At 42.2% G+C, this 13,702-nt stretch overlaps 1 protein-coding gene across 2 annotated transcripts; it reads right to left on the bottom strand.

Annotated features, from left to right (window-relative positions):
* Positions 1-127: 127 nt before the first annotated feature.
* Positions 128-13,446, bottom strand: LOC103531664 (amine sulfotransferase). Of its 2 annotated transcripts, none has more exons than XM_030448415.1 (7): positions 13,367-13,446; positions 9,735-9,904; positions 5,209-5,417; positions 2,863-2,989; positions 2,175-2,269; positions 1,251-1,431; positions 128-467 (listed from the first exon to the last, which is right to left on the bottom strand). In XM_030448415.1, exons 2-7 carry the CDS (start codon positions 9,871-9,873, stop codon positions 346-348), a joined length of 873 nt encoding a protein of 290 aa, XP_030304275.1. In that variant the 5' UTR covers positions 9,874-9,904; positions 13,367-13,446; the 3' UTR covers positions 128-345. The 2 variants fall into 2 exon arrangements, with proteins under 2 accessions (XP_030304275.1, XP_008495569.1); XM_008497347.2 differs by having other exon boundaries at positions 13,363-13,440.
* Positions 13,447-13,702: the final 256 nt, after the last annotated feature.

Genomic DNA, 13,702 nt, shown 5'->3' with positions numbered 1-13,702 from the left:
TCACAAAATGCACCAGTGAAACATTTTTCAGGAAGCTTTTAGCAACACCAATCTATCTTGACTTGGTTGCTACAAATCTGGTGTTATCAGAGTCAGTGAAATTAAAAGCAAACATGAAGAAAGAAAGTTGGTTTACTTAGAAAGTTTATTAAAATACCTTGTAAAATTGCAAACAGAAAACTGGTGGAACTGAGTAGCTTCCTCAGACAACTCACATTTTTTGACTGAGTTGTCATTGTTATTATTTCTATAACATAGCTGAAAATGGATGCATTTTCTTCTTTCAGTGCTTCAGATATGTCCATCTAGTATAAACACCAAAGGATGATGAAACTCAAAACCAGCCTACATTTCATTAATATCCCAGATGAATTTGATGGGCAGGGTCTTCATTTTCTCTTGAAGAACTTTGTCAAACTTTTCGTTCTGTGCCACTGTCATGATGTTTTTCCAGTCTCCAACAGTGCCTGAGGAAAGAGGCAGCAAAGGGAGGTGAGAAGCAGAATGTGCACCTCTACAAAGCCTTCTGGAAGCCATGACTTCTAGTCTGGGGAAGCAATTCCTGTCATCCTTAGCATCTCCCTGTGGCTAGCCTGCCAAGTAAGCCTCTGTGTGCTCTTTTGAGGGCAAGCTTCCAAATCTAGGTGCTGTGTATAAACCTATAGACCTATAGACTTATAATCCTGACTTCTCAAAGTTATTCATCTCATTTGTTCTGGTGTTTTATGGATTCTGCTGAGATCAAAAAGAAATTATTAAAAGCAACACCTAGTTTTTCTCTCAAGGAACCACTCTCTTCAGTCCCTGGAGATCATCTCTATCATCAAGTGGACATGTTAGTAATGCCCAGGAGCCCACAGGTGTCACATATGGGCTCAGAGGGTAGTTGGCCAAGTAGGTCTATGCTCACACAATTAAGGTGAATTGCCTTGAAAAGTAAGAAACAGTAAAAAAAAGTATTATCTTAACCCTGGCTCAGTGCAACCTTTAAATCCTTTCCTGTAGGTAGCAGGCCACTCATAACTTGTGTTACAATTGGTAAAACATGATCTTTTTATTATCTTTAGGCAACTAAAGTACAGTCACGGATGTCCTAGCATCAAAACTGCTCTTACCAATATAATTTGCCTCTAACCTGAACTCTCCCTTCTGAAAATGGAGAATTCCACCTGAGACCAGAAGCCCTAGGCTTATTTTACAACTGGAAGTGTGGATTTAATAGCTGTTGCATGAGACTGCTTCTACTTTACCTTTTCGTAGAAAACTGCCCTTTTCTTTTTTTACGAGGTCATCTGGCAGGCTCTCATAGTTTGCTCTGGGATCCTTTCTCATGTTCTCAAATGTAGCCTGTCTCACAACATTGTCCACCTCCTCTTCACTCAGCTTCTTGCCCACAAACTTACAGATCTTCAGTACAGCGCTTCTGAGATCCTACAATAATGTTACTTTGAAGAGTCGTGTTGATGCAAAGAAATAAATGCATATGGTAGTGGAATACAGAATAAAAAAGGGACATACAATTGGGTGAAAAATCTGTGTCTCACTGAAGATGCCCTTGCAAAGTCACCCCTGGAATCACTCCTGTCACTCTGTAGGCACTCAGCCCGTGGGGGTTTTGTCAGTCTTACTGTCCTTGTGAGGGGGTGGACCTGAGCAGTGCCAGGCTCTGAAGACTGAGCAACCCATGGAGTGGGATGTGATGTGGGTTGTGCTGCCATGGCTGGGCCACTCTGAGGGCTGCCCACCATGACAAGGACAGCCACCTAGGAGAAACTAGAAGTTTCACAAAGCCACCAAGCAGGAAGTTCTGGTCAGCAATTTGAGAGCTCCCCAAGTACTTTGAGCCTCTCCCTTAACTAATTCTTTTCTTCAGTGGAACTGTCCTTATAAACATGACATTCCTGTTGAAAATACTTGTGAAAGTTTTGTTCCCTGATATTTCAGAAAGGTTTTCTTTGGAGTGGGACTGAAGATAACTTCTGTCACACTGAAAAGTGTTTTAGCTAATAATTGTCTAATAATTGATATGGCAAATGAGACAAATGACTTTTCATCTCAGAAGTCTCAATTTGAATCTACTCCACAGTGGATTAACCACTTTTCAATATAAAGTGTCAAAAAATTTACTCAATAGAAGAGAATGTGTTGAATACAGTGATGCTAATGGATCTCACCTTTTTCATTTCTTCATAGGTAAGGAAGAGTATATTGAAATCCTCTGCATGATTGTACCAGCCTACAACATGATCCAGCCATGAACTGCCAAGGACTTAACAAGGGAAATTATTAAAGCAGAAAAAATAAAGAGAAATATTATTAACAGCTATCAGTAAAACAGTAGATTTATCAATCATTTAGGTCTTTGAAAATGTTTTTTAAAGTAATATTTTTTGACAGTTCGAGGGATGCATGCTTTAAGTCTTTGTAACAATTATCTGAGATTATGTGGCAAATTCCCTTTTGTTTCTACTAATCTCAACTAATACTGGCAGAAGCAAAAAACTACTTCTCCATCTTTGCTCTCCAGTGTCTATTCTTACAGGTTCAGCTCAACTAACCAAGTGTGGAAAGTGTTAACAGATTAGCTTTTCAGTCATAATGGTACTATTCTGCATAAGCATCCAATTCAGAAAAAATAAGCTGCCTACATGTTGTTAGGTAGAAGCAAAGCCATGAGTATGCTACTTCCTTTTAACCAGTTTAAATCTGAAAATGGTGTCAAGCTCAGTCTCTGCAGCTTTGGATTCAGGTTACAGCACAGGTGGGGATTCTGTTAATTTATATTTATTGATATAATTAACATCCATTCAGTCTGAGGTTGTGCAATAGGATTTGGGCTTCTCAGTAAAAAAGATACCTTACCTTTTCCAGCTAAAAATCTATCCATAAAAACGTTAAGATCCGGTATTTCCTCTAGCGTATTCATGTATTTGGAGAAGTGGTAGTAAGAAACCATAACATCCTTAGGGTTCCTGGTAATATAAATAATCTGCAAAATAATAAAAAAAAATTAGTCTCAGGGGTACTAAAGGACTCCACTACTCTGACCAGCAGTACATTTTTCCATACAGGTCCCACTAAAAGTATTTAATAGGAGTTTGAAGGTGACAAATCACATTAGGTAAATTCTGGATAATGTAACGCTGTCAGTTTGTCTATAGGTATTGATATTTCTGCAGCTGTTCAGTGCCTGCAGCTAACTCTCCTCACAGGATCAGTGTTACAGGATTCAGTGATACCGTTCACTTGCACAGAGCAGTCAAGTTGCAATAACAACACTAGAAATCATTAAGTCAATCCAGCTTCATTTCTGTGTACAGTCACAATTAAATAAATAAGAGTATCTTGTAAATCCCAGCTTTGGTAGTGTTGACAGAATCAGTATTCTCTGACCACAGCTTCTGGCCTGTGTTCCTTATGCCAGAGGCAGCATGCAGGGAAATATTGAATGACATTTCAGAAGGAGCACTGGTGTCTTAAAAGAGGGAGCTCTTAGAGCAAAGGTTATTTTGGCTCCTGCTGACTCTTGACCACCAGGAGAGCTGCTGCCTCAGGCACCATTAGTAAGATGGGCAGTCTCCTCTGCCTCTTAACTGGCAGCATGTCCCAGCTTCTGTTAAGTTTCTGCTTGTTAACATTTAGTGTCTAATTAGGGAGAGAAAACAGAGCCTGGCATGTCGCCCTTATTAGGTTACAGATTTTTGCAGGGAGAGACAGAAGAATCATGCTCTCAGACTCCCTTTCTAACTTGCTAACATGACTGCTTCTTGTTCATACTTAATTGAAAAATTATCTAATTATCTCCAGCAAACCCAAAACCATTGTTTCCAACTGTAGAAAATAAGGATCCTTCAACACATTGCAAGAAAACTCAGTAGAGGCCTAATACAAAAGCTCTGATCTGAAATCACAGAAAAGTATTTTTATGGTTTGATACAAAATATGAACAACATGAGTGACATATTCAAGCAGAGGTGGAAAAGATCACCCTCACAGCGGTTTCCTTGTTTTCTGGCAGTGTTCTCTGTGTGATTCTGGGACAATTTTCTCATTCCTTGTTGGGCATAATTTGGATTTCAAATATTCTGCATGTAAGCTTTCTCTACCAAACTTCACTGGTACTGAGAGGAAAACGGTGAGCCTCTTGTGTTTCCCACTACATCTCAATCTGTGGAGAAGACAGTGGCAGCACTAAGAGCTCTCCTCCATAGCCCCTGACAGCAGAGCTCTGCCACAGTTCTCTGCTCACTCAGATGTGGAAAACTCTACATCAGGAATCGGGATGGGAAGTGCAGAAGTCATTAGGACCACTATAATTAAAACTAGCAGAAAAGTATGAGATCCTTTGCCATGGAGCAAAGACAGATAAGGCAGTTTTGGGTTTGCTGTTGAAATATGAATCCCGTTAATGTCTTCAGACTAGCCCATATGTCCATGTTCTGTCCTTGAGCCTTCTTCTAGTCAAGTGGTTATACCTGTCTCTAAGGAGTTATTTTCCATGTGAGACAGACCCTGAGCTATTGCACAATTCATGATGGAGAATCGTACTCAGAAACTCACAGCACTGAGAAGCAAGAAAAGGCAGTTCTCACAATTCCTGTCTGTATTTTGTGTCATACTGCTCACATTTTCAGTGTAGGAGACCTTTTCAGACTTCACTGGAAACAGATGTTTTCACAAAGGGAAAATCAGTTGAAGTCTTTGAACCTGGTAGACCATACTGAGATCACAGAATCAGAGAATGGTTTGGGTTGGAGGGGACCTTAAAAACCACCTAGTTCCACTCCCACTGCCATGGGCAGGAACACCTTCTACTCCACCAGGTTGCTCCAAGCCCCATCCAACCTGGCCATGAACAGTTCCAGGGAGGGGGCAGCCACAACTTCCCTAGGCAACCTGTGCCAGTGTCTCACCACCCTCACACTAAAGAATTTCTCCCAAATGTCTACACTCTTCCAGTTTAAAACCATTGCCCCTTGTCCTAGCTACACCACCTCTCTAACAGTATTGAAGCTGAGAGATTTGGCAAAAGGAAAGAAGAGAAATGGACTTTAGAAGGACCCTGTTCTCCAAACATACACGAAGCAGGTGATATTTAAGCCAAGACATGGGAAACTGAAAGAAGAAAAAAGATGAGATTTGGACTTATTCACTGAGGCAAGTTGGCATGATTGGTTTTAAGGAAATTGTAGAAATAACAACACTTACATGTGCTCTTTTGTTTCTCAGGTCTCTTGGAACTAAGTAGTAAGGCAGGTGGGTGGCAAAAACACGAGGCAGAGGACGTTGCGTATAATCTGTTTTTCCAATATTGTATTCCAGCCATGGGACTCTCTGCATGATGTCCACATTTTCTGCTCCAGTACGGTGGCCTTCATACATTATTAAGCTCATAATGTTCTGAGTCCATACAGTTCCTGAGAAGGAAACCTTTTTATTTGTACCTTGATTAATTTTGATTGTTTTTTTCATTTGTTTGGGGGGGTTGTTTGTTTGGGGCTTGGTGGGTTTTTTTTTGGGTTTTTTTTTGTGTTTGTTTTTTAACTAAAGACAGTATATTGCTGTTAACAAAGCCTCTGCACAGCTATGATGAGTTTCACTTTGTAAATCGAAATACCATCTCCCATTCTAATGAAAAAATTGTATCGGAGACTGTTAAATGCAGAAGGGAAACATACTTTTGTTGCATCCCTGCAGAAAAGACTTAGCCTGCAATTAAACCCGTGGTTCCTTCACCCAAGATAACATAGATCAGGTCTGTCCTCACCCTCTTGTGGCAACACAAATTGCTGCATCTCTCTGAGCCATGCACCTAAAAATATCACATACTTAGTCCATATAGAAAAGACCTTTGCTTCAAGAACTCCTGCAGTGTTGTGAGATGTTCTGAGATGAAGCTGATAACACCAGTTTGTAAAGCACAAATAACCCCTACAAAGCAAAAGCTTTTGGCAATAGGCTCTCTAAAGTTCCTTGGGCAAGGTCAGTCACAGCTGTTGGCAAGTCTGAACAAGAAAGGCAGGACCCACCACCGTGCCAGTCTATGTGTTCATGTGCCAGCTGGTAATGGTGGGAGGCAAATCCAAAATGATTACCCACTTGGACAATGAGCAGAACTGTTTAGTTACAGGTCCTCTGGCCTTCTCATCTCTATACTAGCACTGGGTGCTTCCCCCTTTTATACCATAGGCCAGTAAAGATGGATGCTTGAAATTATTCGAATCAATGCAGAAAAGCATTGAGTTATTGCTATGGGTTACTCTCAACAAGCACAGAGAAGAAGGAATATGAAACTGAAGCCTACTTGTTAAGGCCTCATTTGGGAAAGAAACTCTTGGTCCTGGAGATTAGACTGCATGCATGTTGTAGATGTAAAGCCACTGGGCAAGAAAGAGAAATAGCCCTAGGATTCAGAGGAACAACACTCAGTGATTTCATGGCTGTGTTGACTGTCTTGCTCTCCTTGGAGCAGAGCAACCTATTGACCTGGACAATTTTTCTGTGCAGTGCTAGAGGCTCAGCAGAAGGATTGGAAGTTACTTAGACTTCTTTAGACTGAAGGAAGAGGATGGTGGGACAGGGTAGAGGAAAATTTGTGAATGAGAGGCAGATGACACTCTGTGCAATTTATTGTTTAAGATCGTCTTCCAACTTCTTCCTGTCCCAGGGGAGCCTATCACTTTGCAACATGACACTCCTACTTCCAAAGATGTGCTCATCTCAGTGCCATAATGTCCTTACTATTTAAGTACTGCCCTTCTCTCTGCCCTACTTGGACAGCTCACCCAGTGCTGCCCAATGAAGAGCTAGCATCACTTGGGCTCCCTGTCCTCTTGCTCTGTCACCCAGGACCCATGCACAGGCTTCTCATATGACATTTGTCTTCACCATAACCACACCTGCCATTCCTTCAGGTCTTCGCTCAAGAATGTCTTTCTAAATGTGTAGTGAATTCCAGCAAGATATTCAGTGACCCTGATGCATGCTAACAAAACACTGGTTACGTTATCTGAAGTCTGTCTAGAAGGCTGCTGAAGAAAACCAAAGAATATTGGAAGTTGTTACCAAGAGCACAAACAGGAGAGGATCATAGAATCATAGAATCATCAAGGTTGGAAAAGACCTCTAAGATCATGTAGTCCAGATGTATACCCTACCCATACCACTAAGAAATCCACTATAGCTCTTCATCTGCCTATCTTTTGAAAACCTCCAGGGATGGTGCCCCCACCAGCCCCCTGGGCAGCCTGTTCCAATGCCTTGCTACTCTTTCTGTGAAGAAGTTTTTCCTAATATCTAACCTGAACCAACCCTTGTGGACCTATACCCCATTTCCTCTTGTCCTATTACTGGTCACCAGAGAGAAGACGCCAGCCTGCTCTCACTACCACCTCCTTTCAGGGAGTTGTAGAGAGTAATGAGGTCTCCCCTCAGCCTCCTCTTCTCCAAGCTGAAATCATAGAACCACAGAATGTTAGGGGTTGGAAGGGACCTCTGGACATCATCCCATCCCAAACCCTGCCAGAGCAGGTTACCTAGAGTAGGTTGAACAGGATAGCATCCTGGTGAGTTTTTAATATCTCTAGGGTCAGAGATACCACCTCTCTGGGCAGCTTGTTCCAGTGCTCTGTTACTCTTGCAGTAAAGAAGTTCTAGCATGTGTTCCAGTTAAACCTCCTGTGTTCCAGTTTGTGATCATTGCTGCTTGTACTGTCACTGGACACCACTGGAAAGAGCCCAGTCCCATCTTCCTGAAATCATCCCTGTAGTTATTTGTAAGCACTAATGAGAACCCCCCCTCAGTCTTCTCCAGGCTGAACAGGCCATCTCCCTCAGCTTTTCCTCATACAGTAGATGCTCCAGACTTCTGATCATCATCATGGCTTTGTGCTGGACTCTGTAGTGAAATGAGGCAACCAGGTGCCACTGATTACCAGGGAGTGGGCATGAGCTTGTGTTAAGACCACCTGTGCCTGATTAGGGTGGGCCCCAACTGCACATGAGCAGGATTAGGGGGCCAATAAAAGGCGAGGCTTGAAGCACAGGCTCAGCTCAGTCCTGAGCAAGCCAGCAGGGAGGTCAGTTGAATCTGGAGCAGTAGCACCGAGCCAGGCTAACCAGTCCTGAGGGCAAAAGACTCAGAGCACTATTTTTGCCCTTCTGCTGGAACACCTGTTGGACCTCAGAGTGCTGTGCCCTAAGAGAGGTTCATCTTGCAACAGGACTCCCTCCAGTAGTTCCTTGTAATTTATGTACTGGGGAGCCCAGAACTGGAATCAGTATTCCAGATGAGGCTTCACCAGGGCAAAGTAGAGGGGGAGGATAACCTCCCTTGACTTCCTGGCCATTCTCTTCTTGACGCACCCCAGGAAGTCACGGGCCTTCTTGTCCACAAGGACACGTTGCTGGCTCATGGTCATCCAGGTCTTTTTCCACAGAGCTGCTTTCTAGCAGGTACTGGTGTTACAGGTATGGTACCCTAACCTATATTGGTGCATGGGGTTACTCGTCCCTAGGTGCAGTACTCTACACTTGTCCTTGTTGAACCTCATGCAGTTTCTCTCTGTTCAGTTCTCCAGCCTCTCTAGGTCATGCTGGATGGAAGCACAGCCCTCTGGTGTCTCATGCACTACTCCCAGTTTTGTATCATAGCAAACGTTCTGAGAGTACACACTATCCTTTTGTCCAGATCACTGATGAATACATTGAAGGGTGATGGGCTCAGTATTGACCCCTGGGAAACACCACTTGTTACTGACCTCCAGTTAGACTCTGCCGCTACTGGCAATCCTTTGAGCTCTATCTTTGAGCCAGTTTTCAATTCACCCCACTGTCCATTCATCTTACCCAAACTTCTTATGCTTGCCTATGAGGATGCTGTGGGAGATGGTGTTGAAAGCCTCACTGAAGTCAAGGTAGGCAACATTCACTGCCTTCCCTTCATCTATCTATACAGTCAGCATAGCAGAGGCCTTGAAAGTACAAGCACAGATTGGCACTAGAGATGTCAAGGCCCTAATCATAAATCACTGCATGATCAACTCACTAGTTGCTAACCACTAAAGAAATGCAGTCTTGAAAAATGTGTGGACCAGTTTTAGAGCACAAGGTGAACCTATTTTGGAAACATGCAGATCTAATCATGTCAAGAATTTAGATTTCATTTGAGACCATGGTGAAGCCAGGTTGTTGCACAGTTGCATTCATCTCATAAACAGGAATGCAGAATTCATCACAATCCTGTTCTATATTGCTCGGTAGGTAAATAGTACTTCATTATCCTTGAAATATGGTATCTATCATTGACTCACATTTGCTCTGATCTCCTGCTTGGTTGTAATTTTGATTCAGCAACCCCCAAACCATCTTCTGTGTGAGCCCATAAATCATTCCAGAGAGTCCACAACCATCTCCAATACCGATGAACCTGGTTCTACTGAAACTTAAGTGTTTTGTGAGACTCAGGAGGTCAGTTTGGTTATTTTGTAGCCTTCTCTCAGTACACCTGCAAGACTGAGTCCAAGAAAAAGGTAGACCAATTTAGCTGGACATGAGCAAGAATCTTGTGTCTGGCTGGACAGGCCAGGGCTGTGAAGGAATTGTACTTAATAGTACACTGCATATACTCAGAGACAATGCCCGTCTAAAAGCATAACTATCAAGCCTAAGCATTGCCATAGTAAGATGGGTGAATAAATGCTGTTTTCCCCCCTTTAGAAACATTCTATTCTTACCTGATTTTGGGTAAGTTGCTATAAATATGTCACTATCATTGATTTCAAAATCCTCCAGGGAAGCTACATACTCAGGTGTAGTAGTTACAGAAAAATAAAACCCTTTGTAACTGAATAGATATTCTTTTGATGGTTCCATCCTTAATCTGTTGTCTTTATAGGCAGATACTCTGCAATGAGAAAACATTAAGTCACAGCTTTCATTTGGTTCTCATCTCACAGAAAAAAACCAAAAAAACAAAACAACAAATCAACCAAATTAGTAATTTAAACAAATAATTCAATGATGGCAAATTTTAACAAAATGCATTTCAGTTAAATTCTGGAAGCAATACACTGAAATTAACTTTCAGGCTTTCATAAGAACAATACTCAGGGTGTATTTCAAATGAAAAAAAAAAAAAAAGCATGTACCCTTTACATGCAGGTGTATGCTATATGCATGTAAAAACTGGTGTAATTCAAGGCAACCTTTGTAAGCATAATTTGCTAAGATTCCTCTAGGATCTGGTTGACTAGAGTTTTCTTTGGAATGTCAGTAGCTCTTGAACAGACTTAGCTTAACTACCAAGTTCTAATTCTGAATTTTTTGAATGAAACTGTGTACAGAATGTCCTAATGCAATTTCTGACTCCTTTTACTTCTTCTCTGTCTCATTACTGTTGTTTCTCCCATAGAAAACATAATTTTTGTAAACTAGCATGGGAAATCACAAACACGTTATTATCTTAAACACACCTACCATTTTCTTGAGATTCTTGTCTTGTGTCTCATTAAAACCATTGCTGTATATTTGCCAGAAAAAGACATTAATCACTACTGTTGTGGTAACTAGGGAAAAGCAAATGCTTGGGGAATCATAGGAAGAGTAACAAAGAGACTGATACTTGTAGGTGAGTCAGAGACAAATGGAGCATTTAGATTTGGAAGCTTTGTTCTGTGTCTGTTCTGCACGCTGAATGATACCACCACGGATTTCAGTGAGCTTGATATTTCAGTCTCTCCCTCTCTGCTTTGTAGATGAGCTATATATTAGTACCATAATACAATGCACAAGCCTTGGTAGAAATAATAGAATCATAAAATGGTATAAATAAGAATAAATAATTTAATAAGAATATAAATTATATATAACATTATAATATAGTATTATATAATATATGTATTAAAAAATATAGAAATTACACAAACAAGTTCACTTTGGTATGACAAGCATTATCTTATGTGGGTTAAAATAGATTTGGGAAGAGAGGCTTTTGTCTCTGGAAATTTGTCTGGGTGTTTGTCTCCTGCCTTCCCCTTGCAATGTGACCATTCCCATGCCCTCTTGAACTGCTGCGTTTGCCAGTGTTCCACCCTCCAGATATCACCATTGCTCCACCATCAGAAGGATATGACCCTTGCCTAGATTTGCTGAATCAGCCAGTTGTGTGAGTACAGGAGCTGGGAGATCTTAGCTCCCCTCACCAGGCAGTCCTTGGAAATGGGGCTCTGCCCTCCTGCTCTCTGAACTTCCCCACGTGTCCCTGTCCTGCCATGCCATGCCAAACCATGCCAGCAGCTGTGCCTCTGGAGGGAGCATTGCCCTTCCACCTGCCCTCCTGCTCTGATGCCCCAGAGGTCACTGGGGATCCCTGCTGTTTGGCTGCTTGGGCTGGGACTGGTTGGCAGGGGAAGGGGTGCAGCAGGCTCTACCACCCCAGGGACACCCACTGCCCACCCTGCCCTTGGTAGATGTGCCCAAGTTACCTCCAGTGGCTGCAGGGGGACACACAGATGTCTCTCAGATGTGGCAAAGGTTTTGGCAGCCCCTGATCTAAACAGCCCCTTGGGCATTCAGTGCTACCGAGTTTTGAGACAAACTTTGTCTCAAAGTTTGTTTTATGAGATTAACCAAATCACAGAACTACAGAATGGTTGTGGTTGGAAAAGACCTCTAAGATCATCACATCCAGCCATCAGCCCAGGGGAAAAAAACCAAACCAAAACAAGACAAAATAAAACCACCAACAACAAAATCACGATGCCCACTACAGCATGTCCTAAACATCCACATCTACATGGTTTTTGAGCACCTTCAGGGATGGTGACTCCACCACCTTCCTGGGCAGCCTGTTCCAGTTCCTAACTACTCTCTCAGTAGAGAAATTCTCCCTGATATCAAGACTAGACCTCCCCTGGTGCAACTTCAGGCTATTTCTTCTGGTCCTATTGTTATTTCCTTGAGAGAAGAGACCAACTCCTACCCTACCACAACCTCCTTTCAGGTAGTTGTAGAGAGGATTCAGATCTCCCCTCACCCTCCTCTTCTCTGAACTAAACAAGCTGAACTGTGCTGGTGGTATGGGCCATGGCCAGGGCAGTGAGGGCAGTGAGAGAAGGGAGGGGAGTGAGGGGAAGGTTGAGCGCTGCGGTGCCTGTGGGCAGGGGCTGCCTGCCACACCTCATGGTGAAAGGAGCTGCCTGCATTAGAGCACATGAGGTGATTCAGCCTCAAGTCCAAGACTGCCTTTCACTAGCTGAAACCACCCTCCCGTGAATGAGGAGAAAAATGCACCTTTAGAAACCCAGGGGATTTTAAATTTGAGTTGCGATGATAACAAAGCTGGGGAAGTCCTAAAAATGCAAAGTTAAGGAGAATGAGTGAAGTGTGTTAGTGATACAGGAGAAAGAGCAAGGAATTTGTAGGAAAAGAGAAGGGTACACATTCAATTCACAGCATACAGAAACCTTCTTGATCTTGTTCTGTCAAAAAACCATGAGGTTTTATATCACTCGGGACAAAAGTTATTGCTCTGCTTTATTTTTACAGATGTCTGAATATACCATGGAAAAATATACCATGGAAATATACCATGGAAATATACCATGCCATACTTCCTGGAAAGCCTATGAATGATCTAGTGTATATGATGAGAGAAAAAACATTCAGGTGTGCTTGTACTAGCCAGCTATCCATTTCAAAAATGCATCTCAAAACTGACTTCAAATGCAGAAAAAATGGTGTTTGCCAGTTTAAAGCCTAAATCCATAACTACTGCACATTTTTTTCTCTGCTTAGTTAAATATCTCACAGCTGAGACCTATTTTTTGTTGTTGTTGTTGAATGATACAGAAGAAAACCCATGAGAGAGTCTGGTTTCCAGGACCAGCACTGAGAGAACATTGCTCTGGACAGCTGATCTCCTCTCAAGCCAAGGACCAGCTCTAGCCCCTCGTTCTCTGCAGCTCTTTCAATTAGCATGAAGCCCAAAAAGGCCAGCAAAACTGTTTAGAGACAGAGTTTTGAGCCTTTAAACAGCAAAGGTATTTATTTTTGGATCCAGGGAACTCCCAGCTCAAGCTGGACAAAGAGTTCCCAGGGTTAAGGGAAAGGGCTAGGGTATTTATACAGTAAAAGTCGCAAATTCATTAACATATATTACAAGTTTTAAGTAAAATCACACAAACAGCTTGGCCTGATCTCCTCTCCTTACAGGAGTTAATCCTGTCAGGATCTTTCTCTTTCAAGCACGTGCCAAAATGGTCTACAAAGAAGTCTACATGCAGTTAGTAGTATTTTACTGAGAGGGGAATAGAATAATTTAAATCACAGATCTAACATTCTAAAAATTTCAGGCTTAATTACTTACTTCCTTCCTTGCTCTCCTTTCGGTGCCACAGAGACGTGGCTACTTCCTTCCAGCTCGGTGACTCTGAGTAGTTCTGGAGACGTGTGAGCTGCCACGGTTCCTTTTTAACTGAGACGTGAACCCATGGACGCTGTGCTGCTTGGCTTGCTTTCAATATTTGCTTATCTTTAACACAGGCAGAGATTAGAGACCTCATATAACTTGCAAAACTGTGAAAGCAGTGCAGAGAGGACACTTGAAATTATTTAAATGTTCGTTTTGATTTTTCTCCTCTTTATTTTTTTACTTTTTTTTCCCCCCCATCAACAACATTGTTGAGGAAGACTGGAGAAGAGC

The sequence above is a fragment of the Calypte anna genome, chromosome 3 (assembly GCF_003957555.1).
Source record: "Calypte anna isolate BGI_N300 chromosome 3, bCalAnn1_v1.p, whole genome shotgun sequence".
NCBI lineage: Eukaryota > Metazoa > Chordata > Aves > Apodiformes > Trochilidae > Calypte > Calypte anna.
Note: the sequence above shows the minus strand (reverse complement) of the source record. Positions and strands in the feature narration are given on the sequence as shown.

Coding starts and splice junctions, on each gene's coding strand:
- LOC103531664 (XM_030448415.1), bottom strand. CDS start 9,873: ATGGAACCATCAAAAGAATATCTATTCAGTTACAAAGGGTTTTATTTT. Junction 2,270..2,862: donor TAGATTTTTAGCTGGAAAAG/GTAAGGTATCTT, acceptor TCCCTTGTTAAG/TCCTTGGCAGTTCATGGCTG. Junction 468..1,250: donor GGGCAGTTTTCTACGAAAAG/GTAAAGTAGAAG, acceptor CTCTTTCCTCAG/GCACTGTTGGAGACTGGAAA.